Here is a 27207-nt window from a genome sequence, read left to right on the forward strand (position 1 = left end):
CACCCCACTCTCTGTCACCTAAAGTTTTGCAAATGCTGTGTCCCTGTCTCCCTCCTGTCCCTGTGGAATGCTCCAGATTATATTACCTAGATTAGGGGGTCAGGAATAAATATGTACTCCTTTCTTAAAAGAACTGAGACCAAAAAAAAAAAAAATGCTTGTTATGAGTTCGCTCCAGTTCACAGTACACTGGAGCTGTAAGCTCATCTCAGAAACTATTAGGAATTGTGATAGAGCCTGAAAGATCATCAAGAGACCACCTTTGTCTACCCGAGAAGGGGCACAAGCTAGCCACATGGTGTTTCTTCATTGCTATTTCCCTCTGGTCAAATCCTCTCAATAGGCACCCCTGAGTCTGGCTGATGCTTCTAGGTGAAGGGTAATTAAACAAACCCCAAGTGGAAAAATGATGGAATTGGTGTACTAGAAACCAGGCAAAGCATGGAAACTGGAGGTGATCTACTAGTTTTTTAATCCTTTACACAAATGAAAATTATGGGCTACAATAGCACAGCATAACTAGAAGAGCTTAGGTAGAAGAGGAATCTGGCTAATGTGCTCTTCAATGGAACAAATCTATCTTACTGGAGAAGTTTCCTAGCATTTGTCTAGCAGATATGAATAAGGACACAGAAAAAATGGTGCTGGAATGAATAAGTTAGAAAAGAATCATATTGGAAAAAGTATGCAATAAAATACCAAAGGGATCTTGCCAGTGTTTGTTTGCCTTGACCTAATAATCTCAGTAAGTTTTAAAATCTAAGTTTTAAGACTGTGTTCAGTTGGAATAGCTACAGAAGAGGAATGAAAATGTAGTGACCATGGGGGCAAATCTTTTAACTTTTTCTGTAAGAGTCAACACAATGCTGCTTTACCTCAATAGTTATACTGGCTTCATCAGTTCATGCAGATCCCTGGTCTAATTTTTTTATTTTAACAGACAGGTCATAGATAGAAGAAAATCCTTTACTAAAGGCCTTTGCAGCCAAGATACCTACATTTTTCTGTGATCTGTTTTAGGTCCCACAACTTTCATATTTTTTCTTCCCTTATACTTATAAACCAATGATTTTCTAATTCACATAAACCAGAATATTAATCAATTTGTGTAGGAGCAAGCATACAAATAGGCAATAACATGGCTTTGATCTAGCAGCCACCCTAAAAAATGTAATTCTCAGACCAAATAATTTAAAAATGGTATACAATGTCAATGATCTGGTATCCTTGAGAAATGACTCATTCAATGAAATCTCTATATGTTTCATAAGTAATCTCCCGCCATGTGAGCAGACTACTTGCTAGGTACATCAGACACTTTGAGTAAAGTAATAATTTTGAACCGACTGGTACCAATCAGTTAATGCAACTCTATTGCATTGTATTCTATTGGTCCATAAGGTTTCTGCACCACCCAAAGAAACTCTCATACTCTATGGAAAGATCTCAAATGTTAAAAATTCTCATGATTTGATCAAATTCATTCAGAAGATATTTACTGAGTCCCTTCTAATCCCAGTTAGATGAAAGATTATATTACATTATAGAATTATCATATACTATAGTATATCATTTTATACCAAATGTATTTTTAACTTTTAATACAAAAGCATTTGATTTTAAGTCTTACTTATATTTTGACATTTACATAAAAGAAGGTGATAATGATGTAAAAATACATTGCGAGGCTCTGCCCCAAATAAGATGGCAGAGTGAGACGCTTCAAGGCTCTGTCCCCAGACAGAAGTTTTGGACAGCAAGAACTGGCAGAAACATCTTTGTCAGAGCTCCAGAAAACAGTTAAAAGATTATAGTAACAGGGTGAGCAGTGAACCAAGATAAGGGCTAACTAAAAACAGTAGACTCTCGTGGCACCCTTGCTGAGCACAGAACTGGCACGTGCTCCCAGTGCAGAGCCCTGGTCCTAGTTCCAATGAGAGTAGAGTAACCCTCAGCCAAATATATACTGGGAGCATGTGTGTCCGGCCCAATATATCTGGTGATGACCTGAGGGACTCACTGTCCCCAAACTTGCCCTATATGTAGAAGGCTCACAGCGCTCACAGCGCTCTCTTACAAAACACTGTGGGAGAGCAGTCAAGTCTTGCTGCCTGGGGGACGGGATTGCTGGCTGTAAAACACACAGGGCAGTACCACAATGATGAAGAAACTGGTTCCTAGGGAACAGGTAGAAGTTTGAAAGGGAGGAATTCCTACAGCCACATGCACATGCCTAATACAAGACGAATATGCAGAAAAGGACCAGGTAGGCCCTTACGCTTTGACTTGGAGCTAGTTTCTAAACTCACTGTGTGGATAAGCTCTGAAGAAAAGAACTCACACAGGCCAATCGGCAAAAACCAAGAAAGTGACTTCCTTTTCTCCGTTTATTTTTTTGTTTTTTTGTTTTGTTTTGTTTTTTCAAGGAAAGCTCTGTCATAATACTAGCTGAATACAGGCTTAGGGAACAGACACCTCAGAATATAAATTTCAGTGACAGCATACTATAATAAAAACCTGGGTTTCAACAAAGATTACAAAACATAAAAACAAACAGGAAGCAATGACCCAGGCAAAGGAAAAGATTAAAGCATTAGAAGCCATTAATAAGGAGGATCAGATCTGCGACGTACCAAAGACTTTCTTTAAATAGTCCTAAATATGCTCAAAAAGCTAAAGGAAAATATGGACAAAGAACTAAAGGATTTAGGAAAACAACAGGTGAACACAAGAGAATATCAATAGAGAGATGGAAATTATGAAAAGGAACCAAACAGTGCTGAAGACCATAATAACAGAAATTAAAAATTCCCTAGATGGGTTCAGCAGCGGATTGAAGCTGAGAGAAGAAAGAATCAGTAAACTTGAATATAAGACAGTTGAAATTCTCCACTCTGAGGAGCAGAAAGAAGAATGAATAAAAGTGAACAGAGCCTGAGGAACTTGTGGGACACCATCAAGCACACCAATATACACATTGTGGGAATCCCTAAAGGAAAAGAAAGAGAGAAAGGAGCAGAGGGAATATTCAAAGAAATAATGGCTGAAAATTTCCCAAATTTAACAAAAGGAATGAATATACACATCTAAGATGCTCAATGAACTCCAGAGAGAATAAACTCAAATAGACCCACATTGTGCCATGTTATCATCAAACTGTTGAATGCCAAAAATAAAGATAGAATTCTGAAAGCCACAAGAGAGAAGCTATGTGTCATGTAAAGGGAACCTCAATAAGAATAAATGTCGATTTCTCGTTGGAAATCATAGAAGCAAGAAAGGAGTGGGAAGACAAATTTAAAGTGCTGAAAGCAAAAAAAAAAAAAAAAAAAAGCCAATCAAGAATTCTGTAAAAACTGTCTGTCAAAAATGAGGGTGGAATTAAGACATTCCCAGAGAAACAAAAGCTGAGGGACTTCATCACCACTACACTGGCCCCTGTAAGAAATGCTAAAGGGAGTTCTGCAGATTGGAAGGAAAGGACACTAGACAACTGACTGAAGTAGTAAGAAAAAATAAAGATCTCCAGTAAAGATAATAACATAGGTAAATATAAATACCAGTACTATTGTATTTTTTGTGGGAGCTCCACTTTTTACTTCTTACCGTATCTAAAAGGCAAATGCATAAAATTTAATGATAAATCAGTGGTTTTGGACTCATATAAACATGCAATTTCTGACAAGAACTACATAAAGGTGGGGGCACAGAGGAGTAGAGAAGCATAGTGTTTGCATATTATTGAAGTTAAGATGGTATCAAAGCAAACAAGATTGTTAAATTTAAGCCCTATGTAACCACAAAGAAAATATCAAAGAATATGCAAACTCATTGAGACAGAAAAGAGAATACAGGGTTTATCAGAGGTAGGGGGCAGAGGCAATGGTGAGTTAACACAAAACAAGTGTGGGGCTTCTGTTGGGGGGGGTGGGAGAGGAGGGGTGAAGGGTAAGTTCTAGTAATGGATGGTGGTGAGGGTACAACATTGAAAATGTGACTAATCCTATGGAATGGTATGCTTGGAAGACATTGAGATAGGAGAGACTACGTTGTATATATGTTTCCACAATTAAAAAAACAAACAAACAAACACGCAACTAAAGAGACAATGACAACTAAATGCAATGTGATCCTAGACAGGATCTACCAACAGGGGAGAAAAAGCTCAAAGGGATATTATTGGAAGAAATTGGAATACAGAATGTAAACTTTACATTGATATTAAATTTCTGAAGTTTGATAAGTACACTTAAGGTGATTACAGAAGTGAATATCCTTGTTCTTAGGAAATGCACAAGGAAGTATTATGTGTTCAAGAAGGAAAATGTGTGTAACCTCTCTCAAACATTCAGCAAATAGAGAGACAGAGAGAAAGAAAGAGAAAAGGGCAAATGTTAAAACTGGTGATCTGGGTATCTGGAGAGGGGTACATTAGTTTTGCAACTGTACAGTAATTTGAAATTATTTCAAAATAAAAAGTTGAAAATTATTGCACTACTAGGAAAAGGGCCATCCTGAGGACATCTGTATCATACCTGCAATGACTATGACATTATATCATTCTGATACTGTGTCATTCTATGAGTCATTCTATGAGAACAAGGCAGCAGCTTCCCGAAGGTCTCATTGACCCATATTGTTCCTTAGGTTTGACATCTCTAATGGCAGACAAGCTCTACAATCTACTGATGGAACAGCCTGAGAAAAACTCCACTCACCTCACATCCACCTCACCTCCAACGTGCATGAGGAAAGAGCCATCAGGTTGCTTCAGGGAGTACAAATACTGAAGAAGTTTGTCTCTGAGAAACAAATGGAGAGAACAGAAGACAGCGTGGTCAGTGCAGTGTCAGCAGGCAGGGAGCCCTTTTAGGTTTCCGCCATTGCTGGCTTTGATTGTACCTGTTAATGACGCCGTAGGCCTCCTCAGTGCCAATGATGCACAGCGCATTGACTGCTGCATACGTGGGTGCAAGGTGTGGGTACTGCCCGGGGCCCCCTCCAAAGCCACCTTCTGGGCTTTGACACAGCTCCAGGAACTGGCACACACTAGATACACAGCCGAAAGGGGGAAAAAGTCAGAAAGCATTACCTTTGTATTGAAAAACACCAAATTCCCACTGATTCCATGCATTTTCAATGACCACCCACTCTCCCTCAAAAGGGAAAAAAAAATTCTCCTCCCACCTATTCAATATAAAATTCCCCAAAACGCTTAACTCTCTACCTTGCTGTCATCAGGTCTGCCCTCCTAGCTGAGTTTTGTATTTAAGCAGTAGTCATGAAGCAAGGAACATGAGACCAGACCAAAACAGCCTTCCAAAAAATTAGAGGGAAGAGTCCCATATGCTGGCCCTGATCTTCTTGACCAAATCTTTCCCGTCCTTTTCACTCTATTTGCCTCCCAGGATCTGTGGTATCTGACTCCTCCTCATTGCCTTTGGGTGTCTTCCCAGCCTTTGAATTTTGTCTAGAAAGGTGGAGCTCAACTGCTTCTTTCCATACTAACTACCCTTGTATAGATCCATTACCTTGGCATACCATGACAATTTAGAGAGATGTCTTCTCCCTCGCACTCCCTCCTAGGCTCCAATGGGTTACTGATTTTTATTTCTACCACCGAGACAAACTTGTAATGAAGTCCATTTCCACAGTTAGGAGAATGAGAAAGAGGTAGGCTACTATAATGCTCAGCTAATTGTGGCAAGCTTAAGAGAAGCACTGTTGAATCAGATCAACTTCTAGGGGTTCCTGAGAATTTTTCACACTAATCCAAAGTGGATCTCACTGTTTATTGAGGGTTTGAATGTGTTGAAATAGCCCCTGCCTCCAACTATGGCATCAGGTTGCCCAGAAATTTTTCTTGCTTTGGGCGAAACCAAGACTCTCCAGGGGTCACAGCCTTCATATCAGGACCAGCCTCCACTTAAGAGAACAAGCTACAAACCCGTGTCTTTCTAGTACTCAAGGAGCCTCCTTTTCGTGGGCTCTTTCATTCATTCTTTCTTCTCTACTGCTGCCAGAGACACCACATACAATTTAATCTCCACTAAGACACAAGTTTATTACTGCTTTCCCACAACATATTTGATTACTTTTTATTTCCAACCTTCTATTATCTGGGCTGAGACAGCAATAGAAGATGCTGCTGACTTGCTACTTGAGTGCTAAAATCTTCACAGGTTAAAAACAATACATATTCACTTCTACTTACACCTAAAATTTTACTGTGGGAAACACAAGGATTGAAACTGAAGTTAGTAATAAGAGAGAGAAGACAGTTCTGTGGCACATTAACAGCAATTAATTTTCATAGAGAAACTGAGTTGGTTTCTCAAATCTACACCTAGTTATCCATTTCCCTCCCCTGCTGCCAAGATAGAATCTTGTCTACTGCAACCCACCTGACTAACCATGTAGCCTAAAGTCTGGAATGAGCTAGGATCTGAATGCACCAGCCACTTTTAAATCTCTCTCCATGCCAACCTCCCTCAGCTGATATGCTGCCTCTGACCGACTTTGGGGTTGTGCTGAGAACTGGGGGTTGGGCTGTTCTTGAATCTCAGACACTTCTATTATTACTGAACATTCTGATCAAGAGGCTTAGGAACTTACACCTTAAGGACCTGTCAAATTGACGGTGAAGCTGCCAGCTGTCATTCACAGAATCCTTAGTAATTCTGAAAACCAAAATGTTAATGACAACTCTATCTACCAAAAAATGGAGAGGAATTATCTTACAAGGCACAAATTTACCAACTAATAAAAAAAATCACAACCCAGAAAGTGAGCAAACACCAAGAGAATGAAAAATAAGTCTTTACAAACTCTTACCACTTACATGACTAAAAGATCTAGTACATCAATTTTCTTTAAAATCAGCAAGGCATTTCATTCCAGCTTATGTGACAATTACCAACAAACTGGGAAACTATCTCCTAGATCAGGGATTTTCAAATGCAAATTGTGTCAGAATCACTGGAGGCTAATAAAGAATACAGACACCCAGGCTTGCTGAATTAGGAAAGAGCCTGGACCTCTGTACAGACAGTGCTGAATAATTAGAATCCTGACGCCCAGCCACACCCAGTATCAATTAAATCAGAATCTCTGGGGGTGGGACCCAGGAGGCAGTAGTTTGCAAAACTCCCCAGGTGAGTCCAATATACAGCCAAGTAGCAGTGCTTCTCAAATTTCAGTGTGTGTAGAAATCACCTGGGGATTTTTTCTTGGGCCCTAAGCGCTGGTCTTTTTTCGACTATATTCCTAAGCATTTCCCTTCTTGTATTTATATGCTTGCCCATCCCCAACTGCTGCCATCCCTAAGTATATTAGGGGATCTTGTTTAACATGCACATAGAATTCAGTAGCTCTAGATGGGTCTGCATTTCTAAGGAGATCCCAGGTATGGTGATGCTGCTGGTCTGAGGACCACACTTGGGGTAATAACAGTTAGAGCTCTGCTGCCACTAGCCAAATGTGGCTATTTAAATTTTAATTAATTAAAACTTAAAATTCAGCTCTGCAGTCACACAAGTAACATTTCAAGTGCTCGACAGCCACATGTGGTTACACTGCCAGGCAGCACAAGTATAGAAACATTTCTACTATCACAGAAAGTTCTATAGGACAGCATTACGCTATTGTTCGTCATTAAGAGTATGTAAAATTTGTAAGAGGATCATGCTCAAAGCAAGATTATCAATGAGCTGCTGTCAGTCTCAAAAGGAATTATCTCATACCTTTAGGTGATGGCTGAGGACTGATTAAGTGACCTAACAAGTAGCTCATTCCAGACATCACTCTCACCAACTTGAAGGGCTCAAAAGCATGTACAGTAAATAAGGAAGCAATACAAAACAAGTAAGGAAACACGTTCAAGGTGAGAATTACAGTCCAGAATAGTATAAAACAAATCAGAGGCCAATCAGAATAAAACAAAATGAAATCTTGTAGCAAGAAATATACTTAGGGATGGCAGCAGTTGGGGATGGGCAAGCATATAAATACAAGAAGGGAAATGCTTAGGAATATAGCCGAAAAAAGGCCAGCGCTTAGGGCCCAAGAAAAAACACTTGCTGAAAGCATCATGAACAAAGTGTTGATTATAACAGTTTCTGGCTCTAGCCTCAATTTTCCAACTCAAATGAAGTTCAGATTAGCATTGTAAAAATGGCTAAATATGAAGAAAGATTTAAAGGCTTAATATTACATAGACAATCATGGTGAGGAAGCTACCCAGCAACGTACCACAAGCAAACAAAGTTTAATTATAAAAACATTCTAATAAATAAAGAACAATGCTTGAGGCTAATCTGCTACAAGTATAATTTAGGTAGATTTAAGAAAAAAACTTCACCAGAATAGGTACGGTGGACAGATGTGAGGCATGGAATGAGTTATAGTGATTATAACTTGGGAAACAGAAACAATCATCCTTGAGCAGAACGGTCCATATGCAATACAGATGGGTTGACATCAAGGCTTCTTCTAGTACTGATTCTTTCAATTTCATACTGTAAAGCAGCTTCAGCTTAATACAATGCAGAGGAAAACTCCTTCCCTATGTGGAGTACTGCAATGAACAGGTGATTGCCAGGCAGGATCTCGTTAATTCTAGGAGGTCAGGGCTGCTTGTAGAGTCAGACAGGTTATTCCACCCTTTATCAAGCCCCGGCAATCCTCCTGATGGCTGCTGCTTTGCACCTGTTTTGCAAGTATGGTCAAGTCTAAACTTGGTTGTTTTAGCCCAGGATTTCTCCACCTTGGCACCACAGGCATTTTGGCCTGCATGATTCTTTATTGTGGGGCTGTTCTGTGCAGAGCAGGATGTTTGGTGGCATCCCTGACCTCTACCTGCTAGATGCCAGCAGCACCTGGCTAAAAAATGCCCAGAAGACATATCACTAGATATCGTATAGTAAGGAAGCATACAATTACATTTAAATTTAAAAATTAAAAAGGAAAATATCTAAGGGGTATTCAGGGACAAGCTAATAACAACCTCTTGAAAGGAAAATAAAACATTGACATTTCAAAATTTGAGTTGTCTTTGGAAAAACTTGATAAGCTGAAAAGTCTGAAAATGATTTTTAAGTTAAAGACAATTTTTAGATCTTATAGGAGCTAAAAGCCTAGCTCTTGACAAGTGTAATGGTCTCCCTGAGATTTTTCATTCAACTGTGTGTTTCACTGAAGTGACTTTCAGTAATAAAATGGGATTTCTCATTAAAGGACACTTCCCTTAGAGATAAAATCATTAAGCAAAATAAATGTAATTAGTCTAGTTCCAAAATATTAATTTATCTTACGTAAACACACATATAAATGTGTGCATACAATCTCTTAAGAGAGGCAAGTTAAATGCCTGACTATAAATACATTATTCTTGAAATGTCTGACAACAGCTGTAAAAACCTGGCCTTGCTGGCTTTGATCAGCAGTCACGGCAGAAGACAAAAGTGATTCTGTCCACTAGAGGGGGCCCAGCTTGTCATATTGTTCCCTTAACAAATAGAAGTACAAGAGTAAACAAAATAGGAGGGTGTGTGAGGTGTATGTATGTGTTCATGCTACATGGCGCTGTGGGGAAAGAAGAAGGCAGAAAAGCAATAAAACCCCAGAGCCAAACTCTCTGCCTTAAGGCCACCTCAATATTTATATGAAGGAAAAGGGAAAAAAAAGAACAAAAAACAGACAAGTGCAAAGCATTTCATTTCCCTGTGCAAACAGATAAAAAGGCAGTATATCAGGTAGTCTAAAAAAAACAAAACTCCCCACATCTTTATAGAAGTAATTAAGATTGTTCTGTATATTACTTAAAATAGTATATTCCCTTATAGGTCAGAACTTCTAGGTTGTGTTCATAACAAATATTATCTGCACCCAGAACTGCCTGCTAGGCACAAAAACAAAATACATTATTGTTAAGTCTAAATAATTCTTCAAAAGTCCATTAAATAGTTCCTCAGGAGAATCACAGGCAAAGCTTTTAAGGCAGTTGTAAAGAAGAAACTCTCAGTCACTAACTATCAAGTGGTTCTTAAAATTAGGGCAAATCAGCCTCTTATTTTTAAAAGATTATTTTAATTACGAAACAATAAAAGTTCACTGTAGAAATTTTAGACAATGCAAAAAAGCTTAAAACAGTCACCATTAACGTTACCATCCAGAAATAATTACTACTCTGTAGGTATATAACCTCCTGGTTATTTCTATGCATTTAATCATCTATATTTTTAATCTATAGAAGTTGAATCTTTTTAACTATCTTTTTTCACTTATAAATCACTAATATCTCTTTGTAAATATATATATATTTTTAAATGATTGCATAATATTTCATTGTATGCATTTCACCATAATTTACTTAAACTTTAAATAAATTTTAAAGCATCCCCAACTGCTAGATATTTAGATTGTTTCCAATTGCTCACTGTGAAAAGTCCTTTAAAGGGTTCCTTTCTTCCTGTCTGATGCAGCCACAAAAGCAGCTTGCAGGAGCTCTAACACTTATTTCTTGAGAAAAAGCTTAGCTATAAAACCAACTACACAAACTAGAAAAAAACTCCAAATCTATTTTGACCCAGGGTCTTCCACTTCAGAACCCCCCTTATCATTCCATCTTCCCACTTCAATTTGGATTATGTCCTCCTCTATCAGCATCCGTACTTCTTTCTCACAGAATCCTTCCATTTCTCTTTTTCTCTCTCTCATATTTTCTCATTCTCCTAGAGTACATCCTAATTGTGTATATGTGGGGGGAGAAACTTCCCCAACAATCCACAACCCCCAACTGGTATTTCAAAAACACATAGGCCTTTATGTTGACAATTAAATTCCTGTTACTGCAGAAACTGTGTCCAACTCTACTTCCAGTGCTAGAAACAACTTGGCTTGCAGCAGCTTCCTGATGAGGAAGACAATGCATGTTTTTCCTCTCCCTCAGAAAGCTGTGTATATATCACAAGGGTTAATGGCCTAGTTCTTTATTATCTCCCCCATCCACATTCATCACAAGACACCCTACTCAGAAAAGCAAGAATAAGAGGTTATTGTTAAGACAGAATGAAAGAGACAATGTGCAGTTCTGTTTTTCTGACCCGACAATGTGACTGAGGCAGGGGCATTATGACCAGGGAGGGGCCCAAGCTGGCCTCCATGCATCCTGGCACGGCTGTCTCGGTGTGCTGCAGAAAAACCAACCTGGCTCAGGAGCCTTTCCTCCCAGACTCCTCTTCTTAGAGCTCCAGGGTGGGTGGATGAACTCAAGGTGCTACAGAAAGGACATGGTCTCTCTCAATAAGATCTAGGACATTAGATCCTATTCTTGGCTGTGCTTTTCTATCCCAGATATCCCTAAGACTGGAGTGATGATCAGTTTCTTCTCCTTTAAATATAAATTGTGGTGATCTTCTGAAAATGAGGTGCCACACCAAGAACACCATCTGCATAAGCAGCTTGGAAAGAATTTCAGTTGCTTAAATCTCTAATCGTGAATCAGAAGTTTAAGAAAAATGTGAGTCATGGAATTTACACACTAAGACAGAAACATATCCAGTACCACTAAAAGCATAACTGTTCCCCCCAGGCATCAGTGGGGAACTTCTACGGAGGTGTTTATGGAAATCAAAGGAATTTCTGTTCCTTGGCTTGGCACACACTTCCCCACAGAAGTTATTCAAGTGCATACTGTACTTTCTGGAGAAATCACGTCTTTCAGAGTTTATGATGAAGATAATCAAAGACCAGAACAAGGGCCAAAAGAAAAGGCCACAGAAAAAACCAGAATCCTTCTCTTGGCAGTTCAAACTCTTATTCTATCCACCAGTCTACAATAGGCTTCTAAAGTGGAGGAGTTTCAGAAAGTTACTGGAGGTCAAGGGAAGGGCAAGTTTCTTTTTTAGCACTCTGTTTTTCATTCAAAATAAATAAAACAGAAAGATATTTAAAAAAAAAAAAAAAAAAAAAAAGAACTCCAAACTCAAACTCAAAATACAATTTCAGAGACCACCCCAGCTTCCCCAAAGTCAGACTCACTCCACAGCCACCATTTGGGGGATAGGTTCATCTAGTAGTTCCAAGCTGTGCAGGATCCAATAACAGAGCCATGGGCGGCTGGCATCCAGACACTGAGAAAGGGACAGGGGACAAAAGACAACTCTTATTCAGAATCATTCCAAGACACTGCTGACAAGGCGACATCTGTCTCACCCTGGCAGCCTGGCAAGAGGAAGGAGGGCACCCTATGAATGAAAGGCGCTTTGCTTTGTGGCCTTAGCCAGGAGCTGAACTGACCATATGTGAGAAAAGGACAAGTTTACCTTGAATCCAGTAGATCCTTCTCTGGCAGGCATCTAAAGAAGGCTGAGCAGAGGAATTCTTATATGCCAGGAAGTTACGTGCTGCTGTTTTCTCAGTGTAGGCCCATGGAGATATAGAATCTCAGGAAGAGATTTCCTGGCTTAACTCATTCATTGATTCCACAAATACTCAATAGGCATCTACTTTGTGCCAAGCACCATATTAGATACTGAGAGCATGATAATGAATAAATTAGGTTCTTATTCTTGAGATAATCAGGATAGAGACTGACTGTAGTGGAAGAGGATACTAGGCATTCTAGATATAAAATTACAAGTTACTTAATGTCTTTCTGGAACAAGGTGGAACATAACACCTATATATACATACAACTGGATAAATGCTGGAACAGGCAGACAGAGTCCTGAGGGAGCACACAGAAGAAACTGGCTAATTCTGCCTGGCAGAGCTGGGAAAGGCTTCCAAAGGTGACATGTGAACAGATCTTGATCCTAATCCAAGCCATAAACATTTATTGAGCATTTAAGGATAGGCAGGGCAGAAGTATTATTGTCCCACTTCATTTTACAGAATAAAAGTATACAAAGGAGGTCCAGGGAGATTAACTTTTTCTAGATTACAAAGGTAGTAAATGTCAGAGTTGAGACAAGAACCCAGGTGTCTGGACTCCCAATCCAGGGCTCCTTCCTCTGGCTCAAGCTGCCTCTTTCAGCCGTCTGTGAGCCTACCTCCTGGGGGGAGGTCGTGCAGTGACTGAGGACACTGCTATGGATTCAGCCTCTGTGGGTTTGAATCCAGCTCTTTTATTAGCTATGTGTCTTTGAGCAAATTACTTAATCTTGTTATGCCTTTTGTCTATAAAACATAAAACATATCCACCTTATAGAGCATTTGTGAGGATTAAATGACATCATGCATGTTACTTTTTAGCACAGTGTTCAATAAATTGTTAGCTTTTATAATAAATGCATCAGGGTTGACTGACCCCTAATCTTTGAGAACTTGAGTCAAAGATTGAAAACTGATAACCCCCAGGCCACATTTAGCCTGTTTGGGCATGTTTTGATTGTTCTGTGTAGTGTTTTGCTTGTTCGTTTAACTGGAATCAGTTCAACATTTAACTGTTGGGAGATTCACATAAAAATCTGGATTTCTAGCTTCATTTGAAAAAAATGAGATGATCTGGTAACCCGTGGTCTGTCTACATTCTTGCAGGGCAGCAACTGGTGGGAAGAGAGCAAAGGCACAGGGCCTCCAGTGTGCCTCAGTCTCCACCCAGCAAACATCACTTAAGTTCCCTGCTCAGGGCCTACAGGCATCTGAGTATGCAAATCCTCGCATAAACACTCAAACTTAGAACACCCAAATAAAAAGCAGATTAAAAGCAGGGCTGCTCTGTATGTGAAGTAGGTCAGGAAGACTGGAGACCTGCTGTCAGGGTCACCCTTTTCCTGTCATTCAACCCCCACCCCATTCACAACATCCTGTCCCCTGCCACCACCACCTCCCCACCATATACCCTATCTATACCCCGGAAGCCCTACTATGGAATCCTGGGGCTCTGAGGAATATGGTTTAAAATCCACTGTAAGTTTGGGCCTACAGTGTTAAAAGTGTAAGTAGTATCCTCTGGGATTTCTATACTGGCCAGAGGACCAGTATAGAAATTAGAAATTAGGTCATCTTATGGGGCAAATGGTTAGGGAAATGTGATATGAAAAGGTAACTTAATTTCTAGCTTGTGGTCAAGAGGTGCCTAGAAGAAAGCAGGGCAACCCCTCAGCAGTGATCTAATGGTGGAAAAAGCCCTCATCTCATCTAGGGTGCTTCACTAGAAGCTTTAGGGAAGACAAGATTGGTGAGATCTAGTTCTGTCTCTTTAAAGAAGTGGGAGGCCCAGCTCCATGACAGCAGACCTGGTTCTTGCCAGAGCCACATGGTACAACTGAATCTGCAATAGGTTAGGCCCATATGTCTTTTGGGTACAGGTAGAAGAAAAAGGGAGAAAAAGACTTGGCTGACAACTCGATAGAAAGAATTCCCAGGCAATGTGTTTACCTCATAGGCATCTGTCAGCTGTCGAAGGCCTCTTTTCAGATAATGGAAGTGCTTCTCCCTCTGCAAAATGAGCCTGGAAAGACAAACAGCTTATAAGCCTATTCTAATAGCTTATGCTTCCATTCCATACAGAACACATGCACACACACACACACACACACACACACACACACACACACACAAACTCAGCTTCAGAAATCCTCCTGCAGTCCCTGAATGGATCCCAGCAACTTCTTTGGCTCCAAAGGGCAGCTAAATCAGAGAAAAGAAGCCAACATATGAATGTCTCTGAAGTGTGTGAAAACTGTTCCAGTAAATGTTTTGGATGAGATCCCCTTCTTCATGGCAGGTGACTCGGCTAACTGAAAAGCCTCAATGAGTACACACAGTCATGTAGTGACAAACTACCCAGAATGTTCCTTCAGGGCCTAACTAGGAACAGGTATCTTCTGGCTCCCCATCCTTCAAGCAATTTAAGATCTAAGACTCACCACTTCCTTGACTTGGTTACCCTGTCATTTCAGTTTTTTCTTTGGGGACCATTTCTCTGAGGTCTGTGGCTTGTACTCTACCTGCCCCTCAGTTATACACATATTATTCCCTCCCTGAAATTCCATCTCCCACATGCTGACCCACAGCTCTGGCCAAAGGATCATGTTTGTATTCTGTAGTCAGTTGCTGTCCTTGGCACTGATATCAGCAAAATCAGCTTTAAGATGGAAAGTGCCACCCACTGCCACCTGCACAGGCAGGGCAAAGGACAGAGGCTGTACTTTCTGCTTGGTCCCGCAGAAAGGGGCCTGTGTGATGACATAAGGAAGAAAAAAGAAAAGGATCTCACTCTTACTAGTTATATAAATAAAAGGAAAGGAAAACCACTCCCTTTTCTAGATATTCAATCCAACAAATGTTTATAGAACCCCAACTCAGCTACGTACAGAAGATAAAAGAATCATTAATGTAGTTTTTACTCTCAAAAAATCTTCCAAATCAGTACTGGAAATATGATAAGAATACAAATGCCTGTAACACAAGGAAAAACTGGGCAGATTTTACAAGGGAAGATAAAATGCTACTAAGGCTCTGAAGGGAGGGGGAATCTCACCTTATTAAAAAAGGAGTGATCAGGAAAGGCCAAGTGAATGAAGTGGACTTTGAGGTGTGCAGCCCTGATGGAGGGAGAAAAATTTTACAGGTAGAAATGGGAAGGAGGGAGGATAGTGGGAGGATAGTTTAGACCAAAGGAAGAGCAACAAGAAGGTACAGAGCTGCAGTGCCCAACAGAACTTTCAACAATGGAAATGTTCTAAATCTGCACCGTCCAGTATGGTAGCCACTAGCCACATGTGGCTACCAAGCACCTGAAATGCAGCTAGTGTGACTGAGGAACTGAATTTTTAAATTTTGTTGAAGTTCAACTAATTTAAGTTTAAATACCCATGACTGGCTACCGGATTGGACAGGTATAAACTATGCAAGGGGAGTAAGAGGTAGGGCAATTAAAGTGAATAATCAGAATAAGAGAGGAATGGTGGGAGAGATAGCTGAGGCCTTACTTAGAGGGGCTGGAGTGCTAGCTGAGGAATTTGCCTACTTCACTTAGTAGGCAAAGAGAAACCCTGAAATTTTTTGAGCTGAGAAAAAAACGTTCAGTGCCATGCTTTAGAAAAAAAAAATTGTCTGGCAGCAGCAGGTATTCAGTGTGTGTTTATGAGCTGAACTGAATGAACACACCAACGAGAAGAGAGATGAGGAGGGACACTGAGAAAGAAGCTGTTAGAGTCAACCAAGTGGGAAGTACTTAGGGCCCAAATGTGGTGACACATGACAAGCTGACTTCTGGACACGTGCAGTTTAAGGCACTGGAAGTACATTCAGGTGAGGATGTCAATCAGGCTGTTGGAAACACGTATTTGAAGCTCGGGAGAGGGATCCAGGTTACATACACAGAGTGGGAATCATTCATCTGCACAGAGGTGACAGATGAAGCAATGGGAGTAGAGAAGAGAACAAGGGCAGAGAGAAAAGGCTGAATACAGAACTGTGTGAAGAACCATCTTTAAGGGCTTAGAGAAAGACAAAGAGCCAGTGAAGGAGAGAAATAAAGAGCTGACATAAGCTGGAGAACAAAGGCATGTTATGTTGCAGACAATAAAGGAGAGAGTCCCATGGAGGTATCTAACAGTAGCAAATGCTACACAAGCCTGAGGAAAAAGAGGACAAACCACAAGTAGCTGGGACTTTCAAGAGAGTTCAGGGCAGTGATGAGGGCAGATTGCAGCCTGCCAAGGGTGGGCAGATCATAAAGAAGAGGAGAAAGCCAGGCTCGACTTCTCTTTCAAGAAGGCCCAGTGGTCAGAACTCCCTGATTACCCCTGTGCACAGGCAGTGTCCAGGACTGGGAGCAGATGCTGACTCTGCTCCCTAGAGCTGAGGTCCAGAGACGGACACAATTAACTGGCAATTACAGTCCTGTCCAATAAACGCTGAGAGCAAGGAAGGGCAGTGGGCTCGGGCACCACAAAGGAAGGTGTGGAGGATCAGAAAAGGCTTCCCAAAGGAAATATCATTGGAGCTAAGACTTGAAGGTCACAAATAAACAAGCAAAATGTGGGGGGTGGGGAAGGTATTCCAGATAAGGGAACATCATGGCACATTAAGTTAGTTTATTTCAGCTGGAACAAAAAGTACAAGGTCATGAGCAGAGAGAAATCAGACAGGAGAGAAACAGAGGCATCAGATCATGCAGGACTTGTACATGCATTGAAGAGTTTGCTTTTAAATCTAAGAGCAAAAAGGAATTACTGAAGTATCTTAGACATGAGAACAACTTGTCTAAGGTATGTCGGGTTTGCATTTTCTAGATCTACCCTCATCACAGTACATGGAGTAGACGGGGGTGGGGACAAGAGGCAGGAAACCAGTCAGGAGGCCAAGGCCACATCTAAGTGTGTTTATGAAGGGAAGAAACTTTAAAATAGCAGTAGCATGAGGAAGTGTCGGGTCGAAGGCAGGCTGCTAAGACAGAGGAGAGGTGAACATGTTTGTGGGCAAAACAAGACTGAAAAAGCAAAAGCCTAGAGAACATCCATCAAGTAAGGTCCCCAAAGAGGAGGGAGGAGAGTCCCCAAAGATCAAGAGTTCAGCAGAAGTGAGTCTGCAAAAGGGAAGAATTCTACATTCTTGGAGACAGAAATCATGGGAGAGAGCGTAAAGCTAGACAAATATAGGACTTTGAAGTAGGTAAGAGAGAAACTGAGGAAACTCATGTGGATGGCCTCAATTTTCTCAGGAAAAAGGATGCAAGATCCCAGGACAGTTGTGGATTGGCCACCACAGTGAGTGTGTTAGCGAATCTACATGAGATGAATAAAAGGATCTTAAAGCAGTAGTGAAGGCCCAGCGGAGGCTAGGTAGTATAAAATTTTAGTGAAGCCAATCAGCAGGCACTAGCAGGTGATTTTTTTCTTGAAAATCTTGCTGGAACTCTAGCAGAAGCAGTGAGTGGAGATTCTGTGGTAAGGAAAGCCAAGATGGGAAGAGCAGAAAGAGGAGTAAGGGAACTGAAAGAGATAAGTGAATTCTTCAAAAGCTCACCATACGTGCTGGCCCATGCTGAGCTGGGTGGAAGCCAAGGCCACAATGGAAGTGACAGATGAGAAGAACCAGGACGGCCCAAAAGACTATTAAATGAGGGCTGGCAGAGACCCACTCAGAAAAGTGAGGGGAGGCTGAGCAATCCAAGCCAGGTGGTCAGGGCGAGCACAGAATTTGGAGCTGTAACTCCTGGTTTCTAACTCATACTGGAATGATTCACAACGGGGTTTTCTATAGGTCAATTCTTTTCTGTCCAAAAAACAGGCAAGTGAATTCAAATATGCCAAATACCTAAAGATGTTGAGTCACCTCATCCAACTCCCAACTTCTTTTTTGTCTTTTTCACATTCTCAAGGTTGATATTTAAATTCTCTTCAGTAGCCACAGTTAAATATTCCATGCTTCACTATGGATTTGACCCCAAAATTCACCTCTACCCAAAAACATTTTCTAGGAAGGCGTTAAAAAAGAGAAGCTAGAGACTAAGGGACAACTCTACACCGAAAGAGAACGCTATCTACTTCTTTAGATATGTCAGGACAGATAGCATTAAAAGTTTCTTGAAACTCTAACATTCTGCGATCCCAAGTATAATGCTGGGGAAAGGGAACAGGTTACTTTATTGGCATTACCTCTGTACAACACCTGTTTACTCAACTATATTATAACTTTGTGGGAAGAGATCGTGTCTGTCTTCAGCATCTACCGTGCTGCCAGCACAGAGCAGGCTCTTAACATCTATTTGTTGGTTGAACAAAAGGAAGAATAAAGGAATGCTGAGGTCAGTTTCTGACTGACCAAAAGACACTGTTCTCCCTGGATTTATGTCCCTCCAACTTAAAAGTATCATACACTTAAGATCAGATGTTAAAATTCAATCAAAGGAGGAGAAACTAAGATGACAGCTAGGAGACACAAGGCAAAAAATACCTCCATGAAAAATACAAGAAAAAAGCCAGAAAGTGACCCAGAACACCAGTTCCAGCTATACACCAGCTGGACAAGGTCTGCTAAATCCACAGGGACCATGCACTTGGTGAAACCAGGAGTTTGCGTTCTGAAATGAGTGAGTAAGCCGCTGACTATCCGGCAGCCACGCTGTGGTGTGGGGAAACCAAGGGTTGGCATTTGGAAGTGGACTAGTTCTCTTTTAAAAAAAAACAAAAGCAGCTGCAGATATGGCAGTGAGAACCACACAGTGAAGCGTGGCAGGAACAGGCTGTGCAAAAGCCTCAATATCTGGAGTGGAAGAAAGCCTTTCACACACCCGCTGCTAATTGTCTTGGAGCGAGGAAGGCAGAGGTTAGACAAAAGGGGAAAAAACCACAACCCTTGCAGCCATCTTCCCGACAGGCTGGGAACGCCCCTGTCCAGTGCTGGAGCCACAGCCCAGAGCTGTGCCAAAAAACCCATTGTGACAGAAAGTGTTTCCAGCAACACACGTACACGCCACAATATCGGGCGTGGACAAAAGCCTTTCATGCACCTGCAGCTAACTGTCCCGGAGCTGGGAAGGCAGAGCTGTGCGAAAAGGGGAAAATTAACACGCCCCATTCAGCCATCCTTTCAGCAGGCTGGGAACGCCCCTACATGGCCAGTGGCCCAGAACTTCCCTTGAGGGAAGGTGCACACTTGTGATGTAGCACAACCTTCCCTCAGCAGAGGCCCTAGAAGGACACAGCTTGGAAGAGGGACCCACTCAGAAATACCAGGGACCATATACCAATACCAAAGACTTGTGGGTCAGTGGCAGAGACAATCTGTGGCAAGACTGAAATGAAGGTTTAGACTCTTGCAACAGCCTTAAATCTCCAGCAACACCTGGGAGGTTTGACTGTTAAAGCTGCCCTCCCTCCCTAACCACTCAGACACAAGCCCCACATTCAGGGCGGACAGCACCAACCACAAACCTAAATGTGGTGTACCAGTTGGACCCCACAAGAATCAGACCCCCACACACCACAAAGACAAAGTTTGGGAGAACTGACTTGAGGGGAATAGGTGACTCACGGACGCCATTAACTGGTTAGTTAGAGAAACTGTATGCCACCAAGCTGTAGATCTGACAAATTAGAGATTCTTCTTAGAATAAGCCTACTTATCCTAAAAGAACCATATCAAGTAAAGCAAATGCCAAGAGGCCAAAAACAACAGAATATTTTAAAGCCTATGATAAAACCAGACAATATGGATAACCTAAACCCAAACACCCAAATCAAAAGATCAGAGGAGACACAGTACTTGGAGCAATTAATCAAAAAACTAAAGACAAACGAAAGCATGGAACAGGATATGAAGGACATGAAGAAGAGCATGGCACAGGATATAAAGGACATGAAAAAGACCCTAGAAGAGCATAAAGAAGAAATTGCAGGAGTAAATAAAAAAATAGATGATCTTAGTGAAATAAAAGAAACTGTTGACCAAATTAAAAAGATTCTGGATACTCATAGTACAAGAATAGTAGAAGCTGAACAATGAATCAGCGACCTCGAGTATCACAGAACGGAAATGAAAGAACAAAAGAAAGAATGGAGAAAAAAATCGAAATGGATCTCAGGGATATGATAGATAAAATAAAATGTCCAAATATAAGACTCATTGGTGTTCCAGAAGGGAAAGAGAAGGGTAAAGGTCTAGAAAGAGTATTCAAAGAAATTGTTGGGGAAAACTTCCCAAACCTTCTACACAATATAAATACACAAATCATAAATGCCCAGCGAACTCCAAACAGAATAAATCCAAATAAACCCACTCCAAGACATATTCTGATCAGACTCTCAAATACTGAAGAGAAGGAGCAAGTACTGAAAGCAGCAAGAGAAAAGCAATTCACCACATACAAAGGAAACAACATAAGACTAAGTAGTGACTACTTAGCAGCCACCATGGAGGTGAGAAGGCAGTGGCACGACATATTTAAAATTCTGAGGGACAAAAATTTCCAACCAAGAATACTTCATCCAGCAAAGCTCTCCTTCAAATTGGAGGGAGAGCTTAAATTTTTCACAGACAAGCAAATGCGGAGAGATTTTGCTAATGAAAGTCCTGCCCTACTTCAGATACTAAAGGGAGCCCTACCAACCGAGAAACAAATAAAGGAGAGAGAGATATGGAGAAAGGTTCAGTACTAAAGAGGTTCAATATTGGTTCATTAAAGGACATTGAGAGAGAGGGAAAAAATATATCTGACAAACATAAACCGAAGGACAGGATGGCTGATTTGGGAAATGCCTTCACAGTAATAACGTTGAATGTAAATGGATTAAACTCCCCAATTAAAAGATATAGATTGGTAGAATGGATCAAAAAATACAAATCATCAATATGTTGCATACGAGAGACTCATCTTTGACACAGGGACACAAAGAAATTGAAAGTGAAAGGATGGAAAAAATATTTCATGCAAGTTACAGCCAAAAGAGAGCAGGAGTAGCAATATTAATCTCAGACAAAAGAGACTTTAAATGCAGGGATGTTACGAGAGACAAAGAAGGCCACTACATACTAATAAAAGGGGCAATTCAACAAGAAGAAATAACAATCATAAATGTTTATGCACCCAATCATGGTGCCACAAAATACATGAGACAAACACTGGCAAAACTAAAGGAAGCAACGGATGTTTCCACAATAATTATGGGAGACTTCAACACATCACTCTCTCCTATAGATAGATCAACCAGACAGAAGACCAATAAGGAAACTGAAAACCTAAACAATCTGATGAATGAATTTGATTTAACAGATATATATAGAACATCACATCCCAAATCACCAGGATACACATTCTTCTCTAGTGATCACGGAACCTTCTCCAGAATAGACCATATGCTGGGACATAAAACAAGCCTCAATAAATTTTAAAAAAATTGAAATTATTCAAAGTACATTCTCTGACCACAATGGAATACAATTAGAAGTCAATAACCATCAGAGACTTAGAAAATTCACAAACACCTGGAGGTTAAACAACACACTTCTAAAATAAATGGTTTATAATGTAGAATGTAGGGGAACTAGTGATAGAGAGCAATTAAGGAAGGGGGAATGACAACCCAATAAGAACAGATAAACTATCGTGCGTAAATTTAATGTTCTGGGAATGCCCAGGAATGACTATGGGTTGTTAATTTCTGATCGGTATGGTAGGAACAAGTTCACAGAAATGTTGCTATATTAGGTTATTTTTTGGGGTAGAGTAGGAACATGTTGGAAGTAAAGTAGTTATTTTAGGTTAGTTGTCTTTTTCTCACTCCCTTGTTATGGTTTGTTTGAAATGTTTTTTTACTGTATATCTTTTTTTTTAAATTTTTTTGATATAGTTAATTTAAAAAAAAGAGTTAATTAAGAGTTAAACACAATCAATGCAATATATGATACTGGAGTGCATCTAAGAATGGAGGAGAAAAGCTCAAAGGGGGCATAAGGAAAAACTGGAATATAGAATTTAAGCTTTATGTCCATATTAATTTTCTTGAATTAACTGCAGTTAAGTTAATGACATAAGTGAATATCCTTGTTCTTAGGAAATGTACATGGAAGTGTTATGAATTAAAGGAGTATGATATATGCAACCTGCTCTCAAATGTTCAGAGGATGATAAATGGGTAGACAGATAACTGACAGAAAGATAACAAATATAGTTGAAAAAAAGGGGGGGGGAGGGCGGGAGGAAGGAAGGAAGAAAGGAAGAAAGGACGGAAGGAAGGAAGGGAGGGAAGAAGGGAGGGAGGGAAGAGAAAGAAAGGTACTGCAAAGGTAGCAAAATGTAAAATTGGTAGATATGGATATCTGGGAGTGGGGCGGGGGTTGAGTTCTCTGTATGGGGTTTGTATTGTATTTGCAACTGTCCTATACATTTGAAATTATTTCAAAATAAAAATTAAAAAAAGTTAAATCAAAGGGTATCCTGTTATTACTTTCTATTGCCTTGCTTATTGGTGACCTTGATCATTGTCCTTTCTGTACGGTAGGTGGGTATTTGTATTTCCAGTTGTGTGACTCTGCCTTTTGATTTTGGTTATGGGTTTCATTTTTTTAAGTCACCAAATTGATCTTTTTCTATGTGATTTTTCCTCCTGTTTTTTCCTGCTAAGCATGGAGACCTTTCCCCAAGATGGAGAATGAATAAATATCCATCTACCTTTGAAAAAAAAATTCAATCCAACAGAGAAGGCAAGGAGAGGGATGACTAGACTGAAGAACATATTTGCTCTGGCTCAAGGGTTCATTTTATCAGTTATCTTGTGTTCATTCATGGCAGGAGAACAAATTGACCAAAAGCTATCTTCCATATTGGAGAAGCTAAATAAAGCAACTAAAAAAATTCTTCCCCGTATTTAAAAAAAAAAAAGTCTGAGGAAGGAATCCTTTTCCTTGTCTTAGCACTCCTCTCACTTCACATGGAATAAAAGACCTCAGAGGCAAATGCTTTTGTCTCCCGAGGGTGACTAGCTTACTCCTCAGAATCCTGAAATGACAAGAAATGATCAGAAGCTCCACCTGCTTGGAAACATCTAACTGAAGGAAGCCACAGTCACCTTTTACTTATCTCCAGGTTGGTCCCTGGACATGGGGCCTGAGACAGCCCATAGGGGAGCACCCCAATATCTCTCCTCCCACCACGAACCTCATTCACGGACAGCCAGGCCCTAGGAGTCCTGCTAGAGGGGAGACTTCTGAGTTCCTTGAGCTGATTACATCTGAAGACAAACTTTGGCAACAAGCAGGGAAAGAGATACTTTCTTCAGTGACCATTTCCACAATGGAAACTATACTCTTTTTATTCTCATCCATTTAATCATACATATATATGCATACACTAATATGATTATGAAATTCTAAAATCTTGGAAAAGATATTTCTTTCTCTGGGTGTTCATCTGGAGCTTCAAGGGCCACATTGTTAATTGATTTGAATTTTAACTTCTCTTTGAGGTTTATGGTTCTTTTAAATTGAAGGAAGGGAGGCGGGGCAAGATGGCACACAGGTAAGCTGAATGTTTTAGATACTCCTCCAGGAAAGTAGGTAGAAAGCCAGGACTGCGTGGACTGGACACCACAGAGCAATCTGACTTTGGGCATACTTCATACAACACTCATGAAAACGTGGAACTGCTGAGATCAGCGAAATCTGTAAGTTTTTGCGGCCAAGGGACCCACACCCCTCCCTGCCAGGCTCAGTGCCCTGGGAAGAGGGGCTGTCAGCTCCGGGAAGGAGAAGGGAGAACTGCAGTGGCAGCCCTTATCAGAAACATTCTACTGATCCAAACTCCAACCATAGATAGACTGAGACCAGACACCAGAGAATCTGAGAGCAGCCAGCCCAGCAGAGAGGAGACAGGCATAGAAAAAAAACAACACGAAAAACTCCAAAATAAAAGCGGAGGATTTTTGGAGTTCTGGTGAACACAGAAAGGGGAAGGGCAGAGCTCAGGCCCTGAGGCACATATGCAAATCCCTAAGAAAAGCTGATCTCTCTGCCCTGTGGACCTTTCCTTAATGGCCCTGGTTGCTTCGTCTCTTAGCATTTCAATAACCCATTAGATCTCTGAGGAGGGCCCGTTTTTTTTGTTTGTTTTTTTTTTAATCCTTTTTTCTTTTTCTAAAACAATTACTCTAAGAAGCCCAATACAGAAAGCTTCAAAGACTTGCAATTTGGGCAGGTCAAGTCAAGAGCAGAACTAGGAGACTTCTGAGACAAAAGGCAATAATCCAGTGGCTGAGAAAATTCACTAAACACCACAACTTCCCAAGAAAAGGGGGGTGTCCGCTCACAGCCATCATCCTGGTGGACAGGAAACACTCCTGCCCATCGCCAGCCACATAGCCCACAGATGCCCCAGACAACCCAGTGTGACGGAAGTGCTTCAAATAACAGGCACACACCACAAAACTGGGCGTGGACATTAGCCTTCCCTGCAACCTCAGCTGATTGTCCCAGAGTTGGGAAGGTGGAGCAGTGTGAATTAACAAAGCCCCATTCAGCCATCATTTCAGCAGACTGGGAGCCTCCCTACACAGCCCAGCAGCCCAGAACTGCCCTGGGGGGACGGCACTCACCTGTGACATAGCACAGTCATCCCTCAACAGAGGACCCGGGGTGCACAGCCTGGAAGAGGGGCCCACTTGCAAGTCTCAGGAGCCATACGCCAATATCAAGGACTTGTGGGTCAGTGGCAGAGACAAACTGTGGCAGGACTGAACTGAAGGATTAGACTATTGCAGCAGCTTTAAAACTCTAGGATCACCAGGGAGATTTGATTGTTAGGGCCACCCCCCCTCCCTGACTGCCCAGAAACACGCCCCATATACAGGGCAGGAAACACCAACTACACACGCAAGCTTGGTACACCAATTGGACCCCACAAGACTCACTCCCCCACTCACCAAAAAGGCTAAGCAGGGGAGAACTGGCTTGTGGAGAACAGGTGGCTCGTGGACGCCACCTGCTGGTTAGTTAGAGAAAGTGTACTCCACGAAGCTGTAGATCTGATAAATTAGAGATAAGGACTTCAATTGGTCTACAAATCCTAAAAGAACCCTATCAAGTTCAGCAAATGCCACGAGGCCAAAAACAACAGAAAATTATAAAGCATATGAAAAAACCAGACGATATGGATAACCCAAGCCCAAGCACCCAAATCAAAAGACCAGAAGAGACACACCACCTAGAGCAGCTACTCAAAGAACTAAAGATGAACAATGAGACCATAGTACGGGATACAAAGGAAATCAAGAAGACCCTAGAAGAGCATAAAGAAGACATTGCAAGACTAAATAAAAAAATGGATGATCTTATGGAAATTAAAGAAACTGTTGACCAAATTAAAAAGATTCTGGACACTCATAGTACAAGACTAGAGGAAGTTGAACAATGAATCAGTGACCTGGAAGATGACAGAATGGAAAATGAAAGCATAAAAGAAAGAATGGGGAAAAAAACTGAAAAAATCGAAATGGACCTTTGGGATATGATAGATAATATGAAACGTCCGAATATAAGACTCATTGGTGTCCCAGAAGGGGAAGAAAAGGGTAAAGGTCTAGGAAGAGTATTCAAAGAAATTGTTGGGGAAAACTTCCCAAATCTTCTAAACAACATAAATACACAAATCATAAATGCTCAGCGAACTCCAAATAGAATAAATCCAAATAAACCCACTCCGAGACATATACTGATCACACTGTCAAACACAGAAGAGGAGCAAGTTCTGAAAGCAGCAAGAGAAAAGCAATTCACCACATACAAAGGAAACAGCATAAGACTAAGTAGTGACTACTCAGCAGCCACCATGGAGGCAAGAAGGCAGTGGCACGATATATTTAAAATTCTGAATGAGAAAAATTTCCAGCCAAGAATACTTTATCCAGCAAAGCTCTCCTTCAAATTTGAGGGAGAGCTTAAATTTTTCACAGACAAACAAATGCTGAGAGAATTTGCTAACAAGAGACCTGCCCTACTGGAGATACTCAAGGGAGCCCTACAGACAGAGAAACAAAGACAGGACAGAGAGACTTGGAGAAAGGTTCAGTACTAAAGAGATTCGGTATGGGTACAATAAAGGATATTAATAGACAGAGGGGAAAAATATGACAAACATAAACCAAAGGATAAGATGGCTGATTCAAGAAATGCCTTCACGGTTATAACGTTGAATGTAAATGGATTAAACTCCCCAATTAAAAGATATAGATTCGCAGAATGGATCAAAAAAAATGAACCGTCAATATGTTGCATACAAGAGACTCATCTTAGACACAGGGACACAAAGAAACTGAAAGTGAAAGGATGGAAACAAATATTTCATGCAAGCTACAGCCAAAAGAAAGCAGGTGTAGCAATATTAATCTCAGATAAAATAGACTTCAAATGCAGGGATGTTTTGAGAGACAAAGAAGGCCACTACATACTAATAAAAGGGGCAATTCAGCAAGAAGAAATAACAATCGTAAATGTCTATGCACCCAATCAAGGTGCCACAAAATACATGAGAGAAACACTGGCAAAACTAAAGGAAGCAATTGATGTTTCCACAATAATTGTGGGAGACTTCAACACATCACTCTCTCCTATAGATAGATCAACCAGACAGAAGACCAATAAGGAAATTGAAAACCTAAACAATCTGATAAATGAATTAGATTTAACAGACATATACAGGACATTACATCCCAAATCACCAGGATACACATACTTTTCTAGTGCTCACGGAACTTTCTCCAG

At 40.8% G+C, this 27207-nt stretch overlaps 1 protein-coding gene across 2 annotated transcripts in view; it reads right to left on the reverse strand.

Moving 5' to 3' along the window:
* The window catches only part of FNTB (farnesyltransferase, CAAX box, beta), a 132935-nt gene that overhangs the window by 72142 nt on the left and 33586 nt on the right, over window positions 1-27207 (reverse strand). For both annotated transcript variants that reach the window (XM_037832517.1, XM_037832518.1), the window contains exons 3-6: window positions 14383-14455; window positions 12040-12131; window positions 4903-5049; window positions 4719-4802 (exon numbers count right to left, since the gene is read on the reverse strand). In XM_037832517.1, the coding sequence (XP_037688445.1) occupies window positions 4719-4802; window positions 4903-5049; window positions 12040-12131; window positions 14383-14455 (396 nt within the window). The remainder of the gene's footprint in view (window positions 1-4718; window positions 4803-4902; window positions 5050-12039; window positions 12132-14382; window positions 14456-27207) is intronic.

The sequence above is a fragment of the Choloepus didactylus genome, chromosome 4, assembly GCF_015220235.1.
Source record: "Choloepus didactylus isolate mChoDid1 chromosome 4, mChoDid1.pri, whole genome shotgun sequence".
NCBI lineage: Eukaryota > Metazoa > Chordata > Mammalia > Pilosa > Megalonychidae > Choloepus > Choloepus didactylus.